Source organism: Cnephaeus nilssonii (assembly GCF_951640355.1).
Source record: "Cnephaeus nilssonii genome assembly, chromosome: 13".
Classification (NCBI taxonomy): Eukaryota; Metazoa; Chordata; class Mammalia; order Chiroptera; family Vespertilionidae; genus Cnephaeus; species Cnephaeus nilssonii.
In genome coordinates this window covers 1,877,896-1,893,404 of record NC_137084.1, presented here as the reverse complement: position 1 = coordinate 1,893,404, position 15,509 = coordinate 1,877,896, and the positions used below count along the sequence as shown (strand labels likewise).

At 68.2% G+C, this 15,509-nt stretch overlaps 2 protein-coding genes across 3 annotated transcripts in view; one reads left to right on the top strand and one right to left on the bottom strand.

The window, feature by feature from the left end:
- PTDSS2 (phosphatidylserine synthase 2) overlaps window positions 1–5,929 on the top strand; it is a 28,689-nt gene extending 22,760 nt beyond the window's left edge. Inside the window, exons 5-12 of the mRNA XM_079788077.1 lie at window positions 2,040–2,174; window positions 2,490–2,540; window positions 2,803–2,916; window positions 3,065–3,183; window positions 3,594–3,708; window positions 3,779–3,924; window positions 4,013–4,198; window positions 4,320–5,929. Coding sequence (XP_079644203.1) covers window positions 2,040–2,174; window positions 2,490–2,540; window positions 2,803–2,916; window positions 3,065–3,183; window positions 3,594–3,708; window positions 3,779–3,924; window positions 4,013–4,198; window positions 4,320–4,479 — 1,026 coding nt within the window. The 3' untranslated portion in view covers window positions 4,480–5,929. The remainder of the gene's footprint in view (window positions 1–2,039; window positions 2,175–2,489; window positions 2,541–2,802; window positions 2,917–3,064; window positions 3,184–3,593; window positions 3,709–3,778; window positions 3,925–4,012; window positions 4,199–4,319) is intronic.
- A 147-nt stretch (window positions 5,930–6,076) lies between these two features.
- Window positions 6,077–15,509, bottom strand: RNH1 (ribonuclease/angiogenin inhibitor 1). 2 transcript variants are annotated; one of them, XM_079788075.1, is made up of 10 exons: window positions 15,027–15,509; window positions 10,204–10,308; window positions 8,881–9,048; window positions 8,485–8,655; window positions 7,909–8,079; window positions 7,665–7,835; window positions 7,361–7,531; window positions 6,923–7,093; window positions 6,425–6,595; window positions 6,077–6,311 (listed from the first exon to the last, which is right to left on the bottom strand). In XM_079788075.1, the coding sequence occupies exons 1-10, from the start codon at window positions 15,353–15,355 to the stop codon at window positions 6,224–6,226; spliced, it is 1,716 nt and encodes a 571-aa protein (XP_079644201.1). In that variant the 5' UTR covers window positions 15,356–15,509; the 3' UTR covers window positions 6,077–6,223. The 2 variants fall into 2 exon arrangements, with proteins under 2 accessions (XP_079644201.1, XP_079644202.1); XM_079788076.1 differs by lacking the exon at window positions 15,027–15,509 and adding an exon at window positions 12,275–12,415.

Below are 15,509 nucleotides of genomic sequence, written 5' to 3'. Positions count from 1 at the left end.
TGGCTCAGGACTCGGTCCTGCCCACCCTCAGAGCCCTGGTCACAGAGCGCACGGTGACCTCCGCTCTGCCGCACACCCCTGTCTGAGGGGCGCTTCCAGAGAGCCCGGGCCTCGCCGCGGGGCAGGAGGGCTCAGCCGTGGGACAGGAGGGCTCAGCCGTGGGACAGGAGGGCTCAGCTGAGGGGCAGGAGGGCTCAGCCGTGGGACAGGAGGGCTCAGCCGTGGGACAGGAGGGCTCAGCTGAGGGGCAGGAGGGCTCAGCCGTGGGACAGGAGGGCTCGGCCGTGGGGCAGGAGGGCTCAGCTGAGGGGCAGGAGGGCTCAGCCGTGGGGCAGGAGGGCTCGGCCGTGGGGCAGGAGGGCTCAGCTGAGGGGCAGGAGGGCTCAGCCGTGGGACAGGAGGGCTCAGCTGAGGGGCAGGAGGGCTCAGCCGTGGGACAGGAGGGCTCGGCCGTGGGGCAGGAGGGCTCAGCCGAGGGGCAGGAGGGCTCAGCCGTGGGACAGGAGGGCTCGGCCGTGGGGCAGGAGGGCTCAGCTGAGGGGCAGGAGGGCTCAGCCGTGGGACAGGAGGGCTCGGCCGTGGGGCAGGAGGGCTCAGCTGAGGGGCAGGAGGGCTCAGCCGTGGGGCAGGAGGGCTCAGCCGAGGGGCAGGAGGGCTCAGCCGTGGGGCAGGAGGGCTCAGCCGCGGGACAGGAGGGCTCAGCCGCGGGGCAGGAGGGCTCAGCCGTGGGACAGGAGGGCTCAGCCGAGGGGCAGGAGGGCTCAGCCGAGGGGCAGGAGGGCTCAGCCGTGGGGCAGGAGGGCTCAGCCGAGGGGCAGGAGGGCTCAGCCGCGGGACAGGAGGGCTCAGCCGCGGGACAGGAGGGCTCAGCCGCGGGGCAGGAGGGCTCAGCCGCGGGGCAGGAGGGCTCGGCCGCGGGGCAGGAGGGCTCGGCCGTGGGACAGGAGGGCTCGGCCGTGGGACAGGAGGGCTCGGCCGTGGGACAGGAGGGCTCGGCCGTGGGACAGGAGGGCTCGGCCGTGGGGCAGGAGGCCTCGGCCGTGGGGCAGGAGGGCTCGGCCGTGGGGCAGGAGGGCTCGGCCGTGGGGCAGGAGGGCTCGGCCGTGGGGCAGGAGGGCTCGGCCGTGGGGCAGGAGGGCTCGGCCGTGGGGCAGGAGGGCTCGGCCGTGGGGCAGGAGGGCTCGGCCGTGGGGCAGGAGGGCTCGGCCGTGGGACAGGAGGGCTCGGCCGTGGGACAGGAGGGCTCGGCCGTGAGGCAGGAGGGCTCGGCCGTGGGACAGGAGGGCTCGGCCGTGGGACAGGAGGGCTCGGCCGTGGGGCAGGAGGGCTCGGCCGTGGGGCAGGAGGGCTCGGCCGTGGGACAGGAGGGCTCGGCCGAGGGGCAGGAGGGCTCGGCCGTGGGGCAGGAGGGCTCGGCCGTGGGGCAGGAGGGCTCGGCCGTGGGACAGGAGGGCTCGGCCGAGGGGCAGGAGGGCTCGGCCGTGGGGCAGGAGGGCTCGGCCGTGGGACAGGAGGGCTCGGCCGTGGGGCAGGAGGGCTCGGCCGTGGGGCAGGAGGGCTCGGCCGTGGGACAGGAGGGCTCGGCCGAGGGGCAGGAGGGCTCGGCCGTGGGGCAGGAGGGCTCGGCCGTGGGGCAGGAGGGCTCGGCCGTGGGGCAGGGGGGCTCGGCCGTGGGGCAGGGGGGCTCGGCCGTGGGGCAGGGGGGCTCGGCCGTGGGGCAGGGGGGCTCGGCCGTGGGGCAGGAGGGCTCAGCCGTGGGATAGGAGGGTTCAGCCGTGGGGCAGGAGGGCTGAGACCCCAGTGCTAGGGCCACCCCGTCCCTCCCACGGAAGGCACACCCGTGACTCCACATGGCATGGTCCTGTGGGGGGCGGAGCGTCACCTGGAGCTTGGGACTCGCCAGTCTGCTCAGCCCCGAGAAGGGGGACGGCGTGTGGTCAACAGAAGCGTCGTCTGCGCGCCGCAAACCCATCCGCCTGGGCGGCTGGGGTGTCTGCCGGGCGGGGCGCCGGCCACTCACGCGGATGCTGGCCTTGCAGACGGTGCAGGACGGCCGCCAGTTCCTGAAGTACGTTGACCCCAGGCTGGGGGTCCCGCTGCCAGAGAGGGACTATGGGGGGAACTGCCTCATCTACGACGCAGACAACGAGGCAGACCCCTTCCACAACGTCTGGGTGAGGACGGGCGGCCCAGAGGGCGCGGTGCCGGGCAGGGCGGAGCCGTCCCCAGAGCTGCCCCGTCACGCATGGTGGGGCGGTCCCCGTTGGAGGGCACCCTGTGTCCTCAGGGTTAGGGTGTGTCCACACACGCCTCAGCGCACGTGTGTGAGACCCCAGATCATCCCTGGGGCCTGGCAGGCGCTGTTCAAGGGGCCCTGGGGGTGCACGGGGGCGGGCGGCCTCGGGCTGTGCGGACGTCACAGGACCCGTCCGGGCAGGGCTGGGGGGGCACAGGGTGGGGAGTGTATGAGGCCTGCGTCTCACCCACAGGACAAGCTGGATGGCTTCGTGCCCGCGCACTTCATTGGCTGGTACCTGAAGGTGAGGCGCTCGTGGTCGGCTGGCATGTCCTGTTCGCCACCCGCCCTGTGGTCTGGCCTTGGCTGGTCATGGGTCGGACTCTGATGAGCATCGGCCGGGGCCACAGCGCAGGACCGCCGGGCGCCCGTCCGTGGCATGTGGTGTGGGGGCCTGAGAATAAAGGGGAAGACCCTGGCCCCGCCCTGTGCCTGCCCTGCTCCCGAGTGAGCGGCGGCGGCGGGAGGGGCTGACACAGCGGGCGTGCCCTCGCCCCGGCCCGCAGACCCTGATGATCCGCGACTGGTGGACGTGCACGATCGTGAGCGTGATGTTCGAGTTCCTGGAGTACAGCCTGGAGCACCAGCTGCCCAACTTCAGCGAGTGCTGGTGGGACCACGTAGGTGCCGGTGATGGGGGCTTCCGCCCTGGCCTGGCCTCAGGCCTCGTGTCCCGCACCCCGGCCCGCCCACCCTGTGAGGGAGGGGGAGGGGGCTCGGGGAGGCCGGAGGAGCTACAGGGTCCACGGGGCTGCCTCCCGCCTCCAGTGGATCATGGACGTGCTGATCTGCAATGGGCTGGGCATCTACTGCGGCATGAAGACCCTCAAGTGGCTGTCCCTGAAGACGTACAAGTGGCAGGGCCTCTGGAACATCCCGACCTACAAGTGCGTCTGCCGAGTGGCGCTGCAGGGCCTGGGCATGGGGGGGGGGGCCTGGAGGGGCCCTGAGGGCCAGGCCCTGTGCCATCCGACGCGGCTCGGGAGGGGGCGGACAGACGGGGCGGACGAGGGTTTTGCCTCCTGGGCTGCCCGCGGGAACCTCGAAGGCCCTCCCAGGGCAGGGCGTCAGCCCGTGCTGTCTGGCCACGGCCGCCCTGCTCTGAGGCCGCCCTCCTCAGGGCGTGGTCGCAGGCTCTGCCTTTTTATTTTGAATTTAAAGAAACAGTCCAGGAAAAGACCTGGAGGCCGGGGCTGGGGAGTGGGGTCTCCGCTCCTGTCCATCATGGGTGTCTTGGGGTGGAGGGCACGGGACTAGAAACCTGCTGAGCCCCCCCCCCCCCCCCCCCCCGCTCCAGGGGCAAGATGAAGAGGATCGCTTTCCAGTTCACGCCCTACAGCTGGGTCCGCTTCGAGTGGAAGCCCGCCTCCAGCCTGCGCCGCTGGCTGGCCGTGTGCGGCATCATCCTGGTGGTAAGGCCGGCCGCCTCCCGCGCACGGCCCGCTGGGCTCGGCTCGCCGCCCACACTCCTCTGTCCCCCAGTTCTTGTTGGCAGAGCTGAACACGTTCTACCTGAAGTTCGTGCTGTGGCTGCCCCCGGAGCACTCCCTGGTCCTGCTGCGGCTGGTCTTCTTCGTGAACGTGGGCGGCGTGGCCATGCGGGAGATCTACGACTTCATGGACGACCCGTGAGCCGCGGGCGGGGCGGGGCGGGGCGGGCAGGGCCTGTGCCCACGTGGGCGGTCCGGGCCCCTCAGCCGCGTGCCTCCCCTGCAGGAAGCCGCACAAGAAGCTGGGCCAGCAGGCCTGGCTGGTGGCCGCCATCACGGCCACGGAGCTGCTCATCGTGGTCAAGTACGACCCGCAGACGCTCACGCTGTCCCTGCCCTTCTACATCGCCCAGTGCTGGACGCTCGGCTCCGTGCTCGTGCTCACCTGGACCGTCTGGCGCTTCTTCCTGCGGTGAGGCCCGTCCGGGGCGGGTGCAGCGGGTCGGGTCCTGGGTGGCGCTGTTGCCCCGCTCAGCCGTGCAGGGCAGGCCCTGGGGCCCCTGCAGGCCGAGTGACCCGCCCTACCGCCCCAGGGACATCACCCTGCGGTACAAGGAGACCCGGCGGCAGAAGCGGCAGAGCGGCGGTGACCAGGGCAACGCTGGTGGCCACGTGGACAGGCAGCGGTCTGGGCCCGACAACCCCCCAGGGCCCCTGGAGGCTGAGAGGGAGGGGGAGGGGCACCGGCTCTGAACTGCCCTGCTCCCCACACCCGCCAGGACACAGGTTGTGTCCCCTCCTCCTCGGATTCCCGTCAGGAGCCTCCGACAGGCCTCCCCCTCCCCCAGCAACAGCGAGGCTCTGGAGGGGCATGGAGGCCCCTCCCACAGGGCTGGTGTGCGTGTGGCTTGCGTGCACACGTGTGCACTCCCCGGGCTCTGGGCGCCTGGCTTCTCGTGACAGTGTGGCTGGGGCGCGCCCTGGGCAGCCTCTGGGCCACATCGAGCCCTGGCGCCTAGCGGGCCGGGCCCCGATCCCCGCCAGCCCCTCCGCCCCGCGCCCCACGTGTTCCTGAGGGGTCCACCAGCTCCTGAGATGGCCGAGACGGGCAGATCCGAGCTGCAGCCCTGAGCCGTTTCCTCGGAGCCTTCCTCCTGCCCAGCTGACGCAGAGGGCATGGGGGGGCGGGCTGGGCCCAAGGTTGGAAGGAGGGGTCCTGGGTCTCTGGCCCCAAGTTGGTCATCTCCACGAGCAGACAGAACAAATAAATGGCGATGGTCTGAAGCTCGTGTCCTCACTGACCCCATGCCCCCTCCCTGGGGTCGTCACCCAGAGAGGCAGGAGTCCAGTGGCAGGGCTGCCAGGCTGAGCCCAGGGGCCACCCCTCTGCCGTGTCTGTGCCCCTGGCGGGGCCTGCATGGGGGGACGGCCTGGGAGCTGGTTCTGGGTGGGGTGTGGGGGTGGTGGACCCTGGCTGGGGGGCTGAGTGCATCTGCCCTGAAAAGTACTGAGTTTCTGAGTCCCACCTGCTGGGGAGGGTGGTGTCCTTAGCTGTTTGATTGTCAACTCCTTTCGGGGAGTTTCAGACCGAGAGGTAATGAGAAGGCTGTGGAGCACGTGGGCCCCCAGCTGCCCCTCCCCTGAACCTGTCCCGGCGAGCGCCCTGTTGCTCGTGGAGCCCGCGTGGCCACGGGCTGCCCTCACTTCAGAAGTGTCCGGGATTGGCAGGCTCTGCTCTTGTCCTGAGCTAGACCCGCTCAGTGCCGGGTCCCCAGCTCCACCCCCAGTGCGCGTTCCCGAGGCTGAGCCGCGCCACGGCAGGTGCAATGGTGCTGTGTCCCTGGTCACGCCTCTAGGTCCCAGCCTCCCTCCTCGCTCTGTGCCGTCCCCGTGGGTGGTGGCTGAGCTCCCCTTGTCCTGGCTGGGCCTCTGGGCAGCCCCAGGCTCTCCTGTACCAACTGCAGGTACCGACTCAGCTGCTGCGGCCAGAGTGCCTCCTGACTGTGCCCGTCGGGGCAGGTCACCCTGTGCTGGCAGGTGAGGGGCGTCAGGAGAGCGCGCTGGGTCCAGCAGTGTGGAGGCCTCCGGCCACAGGTGAGCCAGGCCTGAGGCACATTCTGGTGCCCCGTGTGGGCAGGACCTGGCTTCCTGTCCTCTCAGGCCGAGGAAGGGGCTGCGGGGCGGCGGCCAGGGCCGCAGGGAGCAGGTCCCCTGGGGCACACCTGGCCAGGCCTGCAAGACGCGCACGTGTTTTAGCTGCCACATCGGGGTGGTCTCTGGGCAGCAAGGCCGCGTTCATGCAAGCATCACCTGTGATGCAGAACCTCGGACCCACGGGAAGCACAGGACCTTCTACCCAAAACGCTTTAATAGTTGTAAACGTCCAGCGTGTGTGCAGAGCTGGTTTGAGCATTTCTCTTCAGGGAACGCTAAGGCACCGGAGTGAGAGCCCCAGAGCTGGCCAGCCCCTCGGACGGGGGCGCCGGACGGGGCCGGCTCAGCAGATGATCTTCAGGCCCGGCTTCTTCTCCTCCACGGCCCGCAGGAGGTTGTCCGTCTCCTCCCTCCAGTAGATGTCGTACAGGCTGTGCAGGGGCAGGGAGCGTGTGGGCCGGGGCACAGCCAGGGGACCCCCACCTGTGTCCTCCCTGGTCTGGCTGAGCCAGCAGCCCTGGACCCCCGTCCGCCCATCACTTACACCAGTTTCTCCAGGGGGCAGCTGGGCTGCTGGGCGCTCTCCACCAGCTTCAGGATGCCCACCTCGCTCATGCAGTTGTTGCTCAGGTCCAGCTCGAGCAGGCTGTGGTTGGCCAGCAGGAGGGCGGCCAGGCTAACGCAGCCCTGGTCCGTCACCTCGCAGTCCCCCAGCCTGGGCGGACAGGAGGGCAGAGGTCAGGACCAAGGCATACCCTCAGGCTAAGACGACACTTGTGAGGGACAGAAAAGGAAAGAGGCAGAAGGCAAAGCGAAGGAAAAGGGTGGGCCCCGGGGCCTGACGGGGTTCCTGAGCGCGCCCGGCGGAAAGGAGCAGCCCCCCAAGGCCTGACGCTGTGAGCACCCAGAGCCCCGCACGGACCAAGCAGGACCCGGGGGCTCCTCTGTGAGGGAGGACTGGGCCACGATGGATGATGGGCCCGACCGGCGTGCTGGCCCCCCTCTCCGCCCCCCGCCCCACACACACACGACGCTCGCTCACGAGAGCATCCGCAGGGTGGCGCCCGGCTGGTCCAGGCCCTGGCACAGCACCTCCATGCCCGCGTCGCCCAGCTTGTTGTTGCTCAGCTGCAGCTCCTGGAGGCTCCGGTTCCGGGCCAGCATCGCACTGACGTGCGGGCAGCAGGCGGCCGTGAGGCTGCAGGACTTCATCCTGGGGACACGGAGGACTGCAGCCCAGGCCCTCGGGCACCCCGGGGGCTCCCAGATCCCGCCCAGAGCATCTCCGCGCCTTCCCACCTCCAAGGCCCGCCATGCCTGCCTCTCCCCCTCGGGCGGCAGCAGGTCCTGGTCCTCAGCCCCCGCAGTGTCCCCACCAGGCCACCCCCTCCTCCAGGGCCACCTGGCCTGCGGGTGGCCTCAAGAGGGCCCTCCGGCGTCTTCTCCCTGCACAGGCCCGTCCCCGGGGCGGGGCACTCACCACAGGGACTCCAGCTGGCAGCTGGGCTCCTGCAGGCTCTCGCACAGCAGCCGCACGCCCTCGTCCCCCACCTCGTTGCCGGCTACGCTGAGCTCCTTCAGGCTCTCCTTGGCTCTGAGCACCCGGCACAGGTCCTTGCAGCCACTGGCCGTGATGTCACACTCCCAGAGCCTGCAGGGGCAGGGGACCGTCACAGCAGGGCCACCAGGGGCATCCACAGCCTCGGGGGAGGGCGGGCAGGCGGGGACACGCCTGTGCAGAGCTACCCTGGACCCCACGGCCCTCTGCCCAGGCCCCAACTCACCACAGGGTCTTGAGCCTGGAGCCGGGGCTCAGCAGCCCGGGGCACAGCTCCGCGATGCCCGCGTCCCCCAGCTTGTTGTTGCCCAGCTGCAGCTCGCTCAGCGAGGCCTTGGCGGCCACGATGCCGCACAGGTCCGCACAGTTGGCCGTGGTGAGGCCGCAGCCCTCCAGCCTGGGGCACAGGAAGCGCTGTGGCAGCTGCAGACGCCACCCCCGCCCGCTTCCCTCCCCAGCCCAGCGCCTACCTGAGTGACTCCAGCGGGCAGGTGGAGTCGGCCAGGCCCCGGCACAGCATCCGGGCACCAGCCTCGCCGATGTCATTGTTGCTCACCCCCAGCTCCTTCAACTCCCGCTTGGCCCTGAGCACCGAGGCCAGGGCCTCGCAGCTGGCGGCCGTCAGGTTGCTGTACTCCACCCTGGGGACAGGTGGGCGGTCAGCCCTCCCCCAGGAAATCTCCTCCCTCCTGGGCCCCGGCCGCGGACACGGAGGGCTGCCGGGGGGGATGAGGGGGGAGTGACCCTCCTGGAGACCACCCACCGGCACAGGTACCCAAGCTCAGGAGTCCTGGACCCGGAGCAAGACGCCCAGCCTCCCCCCATCGCTGAGCCCATCTGCGGGGTCACAGTGCCACGCCGCCCGCCACACAGCCCAGTGCGGGGCCACCGGCCAGCTGCCAGCTCCTGTGAGAGGGTCACAGCCCCACAGTCACGGGAGGAACATGTGCCGAGAGCCCCTCCTCACACCTCCCTGCACCAACGTGGGCGAAGCCGAGTGACCCCGGCAGGGAGCAGGCATCAGGGACCGGCAGGGGCACACTCACTGCAGCCTCTCGATGTGGCACTGGGGGTCCAGGAGCCCCTCGCAGAGCAGCTGCAGGCCCGCGTCCCGCAGCTGGTTGTAGCTGAGGTCCAGCTCGCGAAGGGAGGGCAGGGAGCGCAGCACGCTGGACAGGGCGCCGCAGCCGGCCTCCGTCAGGTTGCAGTTCTGGAGGCTGTGGGAGCGCATGTCCATCACAGGGAGGCCACGCCCATCACAGGGAGGCCACGCCCATCACAGGGGAAGTGTGGCCAGGCCCAGGGCAGGAGGGGGAGCTGGGAGCGGGGAGAGAGGCCTGAGATGCGCCTCCTTCGGGAGCAGGATGGGTCGCTGTGCACCTCCCTCAGGAGCAGGGGGAGCCCCGGGCCCAGGGCGTGCGGCTGCGGCCACACGGGCTCACCTGAGCTTCTGGATCTTGCAGGTGGGCTGCAGGCCCTGGAGCACCAGGTGAGTGCCGGCATCGCCCAGCTCGTTGGAGGAGAGGCTGAGCTCGGTCAGGGCGGGGTTGTCCCGGAGCGCGGAGCTCACGTCCTTGCAGCGCCCCTCCGTGACGCCACAGTCGACCAGCCTGCGGGCGGGACACGCGTGGTCATGCCATGCAGCAGCTCATGGCCCGTGAGTGGGCCAGGAATAAGGGAGTCACACCTCGACGTTTTAAATGGAACAGAAAGAGTGGGTCGTCTCGGGACGTGTGGGTGGAAGACATTGGCAGGCACGTGGATGTGTTGGGTGCTGTGGCTCGTGGGCGTGGCCAGCGTGCCAAGCTGCTCTCACCTCCCAGGAAGCGAGCGCCCAGAGGGCACAGCCAGGGGGAGACCTGAGCAGAAGACGGCCCTGAGACCAGCAGCAGGACCAGGACCAGGACGCCGATAGCCGGGGGGGAGGGGGGGGCGGGGACCGACAATGTACAGGGAACTGAAGGCAGTGACATCCTGGCACAGTCCTCCGAGGGATGCCAACGTCCGGAGGCAAAACTGCGCAGAAGCAGGATGCGAGCAGTGCCCGGCACGTCGCCCAGCTGCTTATCGACGACCACGGGAGAAACAGTGGCTCCGGGGACAACTGGCAGACACCCCCTGAACAGGCGGGCAGTGACCGGGTGACCACGTGATGCCATCGCGACCACACATCCACACCACGACCCGCCAGCAGGACTCCGCCTCCTCATTTCTGTGTGTCACACGGGATCCTGCACTGACCGGACGGAGGGCCAGGGGGAAAGCCGTGACGTCAGAGTCGAGGCGGCTGTGCTGGCTCCACATTTGACCAGAGCCCCAGGCCCTGGGCGCTGACTTCAGGGGAAGCGGGGCAAAGGGCAATGGGCGCCCCAAAACCATCTTCATAACCCTCTGGAACCGAAATCTATTTAAACTAGTTAGAGACACCCAGCAGGCACCTGCCCTCTTGTGCGGCCCAAGGAGCTGCTGGGCTCGGAACCCGACAGCGGGCGGGGCGGGCAGCACCTCCATGTGGCCAGCCGAGGGGCTGCCCGGAGGAAGGGGCCGCAGAGACCCCGGCCAGCTGCTCCGCCCACGCCTTCAGAGCCTCCGTGCCAAGTCCCGCCCACTGGCTTGAGCCAGGAATGGATTTACATTTTTAAATGTTTGGGGGAAATTACAAGAACATTTCACCCCGTGTGAACATCAGTTTCCACTGTGCCCCAATAAGGAGGCACACCAGGCCCTCGGGGCGCAGCGGCCACCCCCCGGGACCTGGCCAGTACCTGACCACCTGGTACTGCTGCATGAGAGGCAGGAGCTCCGTCCACCGGGCGTCGCTCAGCTGCTGGTAGTGGAGGTCGAGACTCATGGTGAGAGGCGAGTGTGCTCTGGGGGAAGCAGGGGGGGGGGACATTGTAGCCAGATTCTCTCAGCTCGCAGGCCTCTCCCTTGGCCAGTGCTGTTTCCTTTCTTCGGCACCTACACCCGTCGCCAGGAGTGAAAATGGGGGAGGGCAGAGGGAGGCTGCACCCACTGGCTCCCCTGGCAAAGCCCGTGGCCACAGAGCCTGGGGTCATGGGCGGCCAGAGCCTGCATTCCCCTCGCGGCCTCTGCACCCGCCTTTTGGGCACCTCCTGCCTGGGAGAGGGTGGGGCGTGGGCTTGCCACCCCTCATTTGCCCCGGCAAGGGCAAGGACGGTTTGAGAGGGTGGCCTGTGGGCCTGGACACAGCAGGGGGACCCCAGCGGAGGACGGGGTTGGGGGGCACAGGACCGGCAATCCATGCCGTGCTGTGGAAACCCTCCCTGCCTGCCGGCTCGGCCAGCTCTCCCCTCTAAGAGCACCCCAAAGCCAGCGGCCCCTCCCCAGGATGCGGGCAGCTAGGCCTCACCCGAGGCAGCTGGGCGGGAGGGACAGGAGCCCGCAGTCCTGTAGCAGCTCTGCCGGCACCGGCCACGAGTGCCCAGAGGGACATGCAGGTGGGTGCGGACCTCACACTGGCACTGCTCTGATCCCCTCGGAGGGCCGGGCTCTGGGCAGGCCGGGGTACACCCTCCGCCACCTGGGTGAGCCCACGGGAGCCAGGTCACCAGGCGGGCTGCGGGGCGCGAGGCCTCTGGGAGCAGATCACAGGGCCTAAAACCTCCCAGGGACCAGCTGCAGCCTGGACCAGCCTGCGGCCTGGTGAGGTGGGCAGGGCAGGGATCCGGGTTCGTTCCAGAGCAATGGAAAGCCCGGGAAATGATGTGATTGAACTGGCCGTTAGAATGCCCTGCCAAACAGGATGACTCAGCCCATGCGAGGTCCTGGCTCCCCGAAACCCCAGGCTTCCTGAGAACTCAGCCTCACTCGAAACCCCCGGTTCCTGAGAAGCCTCCGCTGGTGTTTGCATGGAGCCTGGCACTGCCCGGCCTTGCTGAGGGGCTGCCCCTCCCATCCCGGCTGGATCCGGGCCCAGTCAGGGGGCAGGGCAGCAGGAGTGACACGCAGGTCCCCACACACGGGCCTGATGAAACTGGGCCGAGGGCGGCGGACTGGCGGTGTCACACTGCTGTCACACAGAGGAGCCGAGTCTGCCCACCGCCCAGAGCACGTGAGCAAGAGGGAACCCACCCACCCTGGGGGCCAGGGTGTGGTCACCAGACACTGACTCAGAAGCCACCCTCCCGCCCCTGCCGGAGGCAGAGGCCGGAGCACCATGCTGACCCCTCCCTGCCTAGGGGACCACCTGACCCCACTGCTCTCCCAGGCGCCAGACATGGGGGCTCCACCCACCCAGAGGGTCTGAGGTTAAGGACAGGACCGGAGAGGACATCCATCGCAGAGCGCCCCCCCCCCGGGGGGGCTTACGAGACATTGGGGCATCCCGCCGTTGGGCCTTTGAAAACCCCATGAAAACGTGTGACATCCCCCCCCCCCCCACGAGATGCCCCAGTGAAGACCCCCAATCTAGCCCGGCACAAGCGCATCCGCCCCCATCCGGGCAGCTCCGAGAGCCCCAGGCCGGTCCGGGCCGAGCCGCTCCATCTGGTTCCCCGCGCGCAGAGGCCGCGGAGGACCTGCGCCGGGCGGCCTGGGCTCCGCCTGCATCCAGGGGGTGGGGGGCCCATGAGCCGGCGCCCCCTCTGCAGCGCGGGGGCTTCCCGCACGGTCCTTCCAGGACAGGCCGCGGTCCGCCGGCGCGTGGTTGCGCATCCGGGTCCGGCTGCGCCCTTTTCGGGCCGCAGGAAACGCCCGCGGGAACCACCCGAGTGCGCCCGCCCCGCCGGGGCGCCGCGGAATGTCCCCCGCAACCCGCCGGCCGGGAACCCTCAGCCCCAGACCTCACCTTGTCCCCCCAACCCCCGACCTCACCTGGCGCCGCCGGTGCCTGCTCAGACTCTACCAGCTGCTTCCGGCTGGGACCGGGGATAAAGGCGGGGGCAGGGGCGGGGCCTGAGCGGGGATGGCCCCTGAGACCGGTCCGCGCCAGTTCTCTCGCCCCCCCGCCCCCCACCTTGTGGCCCCCGCCTGGCCTTTGGGCTCTGTCTGCCAGAACCGGGTCAGGGGACCCGCCAACGCCGGGCGGGGGCGGGGGCGGGGGCGCAGGGAGGGGCGGGCTGGCCCCTGGAGGCCGCGGCCCGGTCCCCTCCGCCCTCTCGCAGCAGCTGGTTTCCCTGGAGCCCAAACAAAACACCTGAGCCTCTGAGCACTGGCCAAGAGGAAGTGACCGGGGTGTTTGTGGACGCGATGCGATGGGAGAACACGCGCACCTCCCGGTCGGCCCACCAGTCAGAGAGACTGCGCGCCTGGGAGGCAGCTGTGTTCGCAGCCTTTGGTGGCTTCCAACCCTGGAAACCACCTGAAGGCCCAGCAGCAGGAAAACGTTCCTTTACAACACGCCCCCTGCGGACCAAAGGGCCCCACTACGCTGGCAGCTCAGGGGAGGCCTAAAGCGACCCCGGGATGGTCTGAAATGACACTTTAAAGGCAGTGATGGTGGGCAGTCACCTCCTAGGCCGGCATCTTCCCGGACAAGGTCAACCTTTACCTGAACTGAGCCCGTCTGTCTTTTGGCATCTACGATAACAAATCCGTCCTGAAATGTCTGGGTAACTTGTAACTCCCCTTCTCCGGACCCCTGGGGGCACAACCTAATGTGCTGGGCGAGGACAGATACCAGATTCCTTCCTTGTTATCATGTTCATTGTTGACTATTAACTATCCTGCACCCACCTAAGCATGTGTCCATCATTTCACTTTTTATCCAATCCCAGGGGTCCCCCCCGCTTTGCTTTCTCCCGCCTCCCTAACCTATCACCAATGGATTTCGTGTCACCCACCCACGTGCCCTCCTTTGATTGCAATGTATAAAAACAGATGGGAAAAAACCCGCCATTCTCTGCAGCATTCTCCCAATCCTTGAGATACTGCTTCCCAGCAACTGTCAACAGTTTGGCTCAAATAAACTCACAAAAACTCTTTGCTTTACAGGTTTGAATGTTTTCACGGTAGCTCCACACACTGACATCTAAGAAAAAACGATTCCTGACCGGAGCGGCCCGGGCGGACAGTGGGATTTCTAAGCTGCATCACCATCACCGACACAGACAGGGTTTGAAACACTCGCGGGCACGCCGCCTGAGCAGGCCACCGCCGCGGGCGCCCGCAGCTGGCGTGTGTCCCCGGCTGACGTCGCTATCAAGTGACCCCTCCTGACTCATGCACTGTGTTCTCATCACTCAGGCAGCCATGCGTTCAGTCGGCCGTTCAGTCAGCCGTTCAGTGAACACTGAACACCTACTGTGTGCCCGCCCGTTCCCGGGCCACTGGGTGAGCGACGCAGGGGCAAGCTCCCGGCCGGTGCTGGTGGAGCCCCAAGTCCGGAGAGACGTGAAATTCAGAAGTAAACCGATCGTGTTTAGACTGAGGACAGTGCGAATAAAGGGGAGCCCCGGCCCCTTCCTTCCCCCAGCTCTGCTCACGGAGCCCAGCCTGCCTCCCCCACTTCTTCCCTCCAGGCGGTGCCTCCGCCTTCTCTCCTCCGCTCCAAGGCCCCCTTCCTCTACAACGTGTTTTCTGAGCCTAGGCCGCGCGCTGGCCCACTTCTGCTACCTCTGTAACTTCCTCAATAAACATTCTTATCATTTAAAAAATAAAGGGGGGGGCTGGAGGATGGGGTGCTGGAGCAGCGGGCGGGGTGAGGCGGGTCCGCCAGGCGGCAGCAGCCAGGTGGCTGGCTGGGAAGCCGTTCACAAGCCTGGGGGTTGGGAGGACTGGTGTCGGGTGGTCTGTTCTGTGGAGGGATCAGGGGTAGCGCCCTCGGCCTGGGAGAGTCTTCGGCCGGCCCGTCCTTGCTGTGTAGCAAGGGGGTCTGCGGAGCCCAGGACTAGGCTGGGCAGCCGCCAGGCACAGGCCCCGTCCCCGAAGCGGCCCCGCGGCAGGTGCAAATTGTCAACTTGAACTTCAACATGGCTTTTGTGCCAGGAGCAGGATGTGCTCTTGGAGGAAACCGGACAGAGGCAGGAAGATGGAAAACCTGGGATGCCCATCCCCGACACCTGGGCATGGGCTCCGGCCCTTCTAACACACAGCGCGTTGTCCAGTAAAACCCGGATGTTAGGAATGGTGGCAGAGGTGGCCATGGCCTCATCCCCAAGCCTGTCAGCAGTTACTCTCTGTGGCTCACGGGGACCCCAGGGGGGGCTGTCCTGGGTTACCTGGGGTCCCAGGCGAGGAGGATGCGGCAGTGGTTGCACTCTGAACGGGAGGAAGGCGCCCCGGGGCTGGGCGGGTCCAGAAGCAGATTCTCCCCCGGAGTCTCGGGAAGGAGCCGCCCAGTGGACACTTTGACTTGAACCCGCAGCCCATGTTGTGTGTTTGTTCCTCCAATCTCAGAGATTCCCCCCACTTTTGCTTTCTAGCGCCCCCTTCATCTACCACCCATGGATTCCATGTGACCGCGCCCCCCGCGCCTCCTCCTTGTATTCTAACTCGCAACAGAAGCCGCAAAGCTGCCGTTTTCGGAGCGTTTTCTCAACCCGCAGAGATGCTGCTCCCAGGCGAAGCCCGTCAGCTTGGCTCTAATAGGTGCACAGAAGTCCCTGCAGGCTTGGGCATTTCTTACCTCCACGCCATCCTAGAGGGGGGCCTGCCTGGGCCTAAGGTGCTCCCAAGGCACCGCTGACCTGCGGTCCTGCAAAGCTGCACAAGTCCACCAGCTCTCCCCGCCCCCGCGCGTCTCCACACCGGCGTGGGCGCTCTGGCTGGTGCCCGCCCAGTAACGCCAAGTGTGGGCCCCGTGTTTCCACGTCTCCAGTCCTTGTGCCATCCGGGACCCGCGGCCCCCCGACGGGCTGTCCCAATGACGTCTTCTCTCCCCCGCCGGAGTTGCCGACCCAGCGCCCCCCAGGTTCTCAGGTGACCCAACGGGACCGGGGTCCCCAGCGGGCACATGGCCACGCCCACGGCCCCGGGCCGGGCCAGCCCTCGGCCAGGGTTGTCCGTGCTGGGGGCGGGCTCCTTCGGGAATAAGGCCGAGGATTACCGACGTGGGGGAGAAACTCTGGCTAAACCGGCCTTGGTTGGTCGGGCGGGCTGGGGGCCACCG

Coding starts and splice junctions, on each gene's coding strand:
- RNH1 (XM_079788075.1), bottom strand. CDS start 15,355: ATGTGCCCGCTGGGGACCCCGGTCCCGTTGGGTCACCTGAGAACCTGG. Junction 9,049..10,203: donor CAGCAGTACCAGGTGGTCAG/GTACTGGCCAGG, acceptor TCCCGCCCGCAG/GCTGGTCGACTGTGGCGTCA. Junction 8,656..8,880: donor TGCAAGATCCAGAAGCTCAG/GTGAGCCCGTGT, acceptor GCGCTCCCACAG/CCTCCAGAACTGCAACCTGA.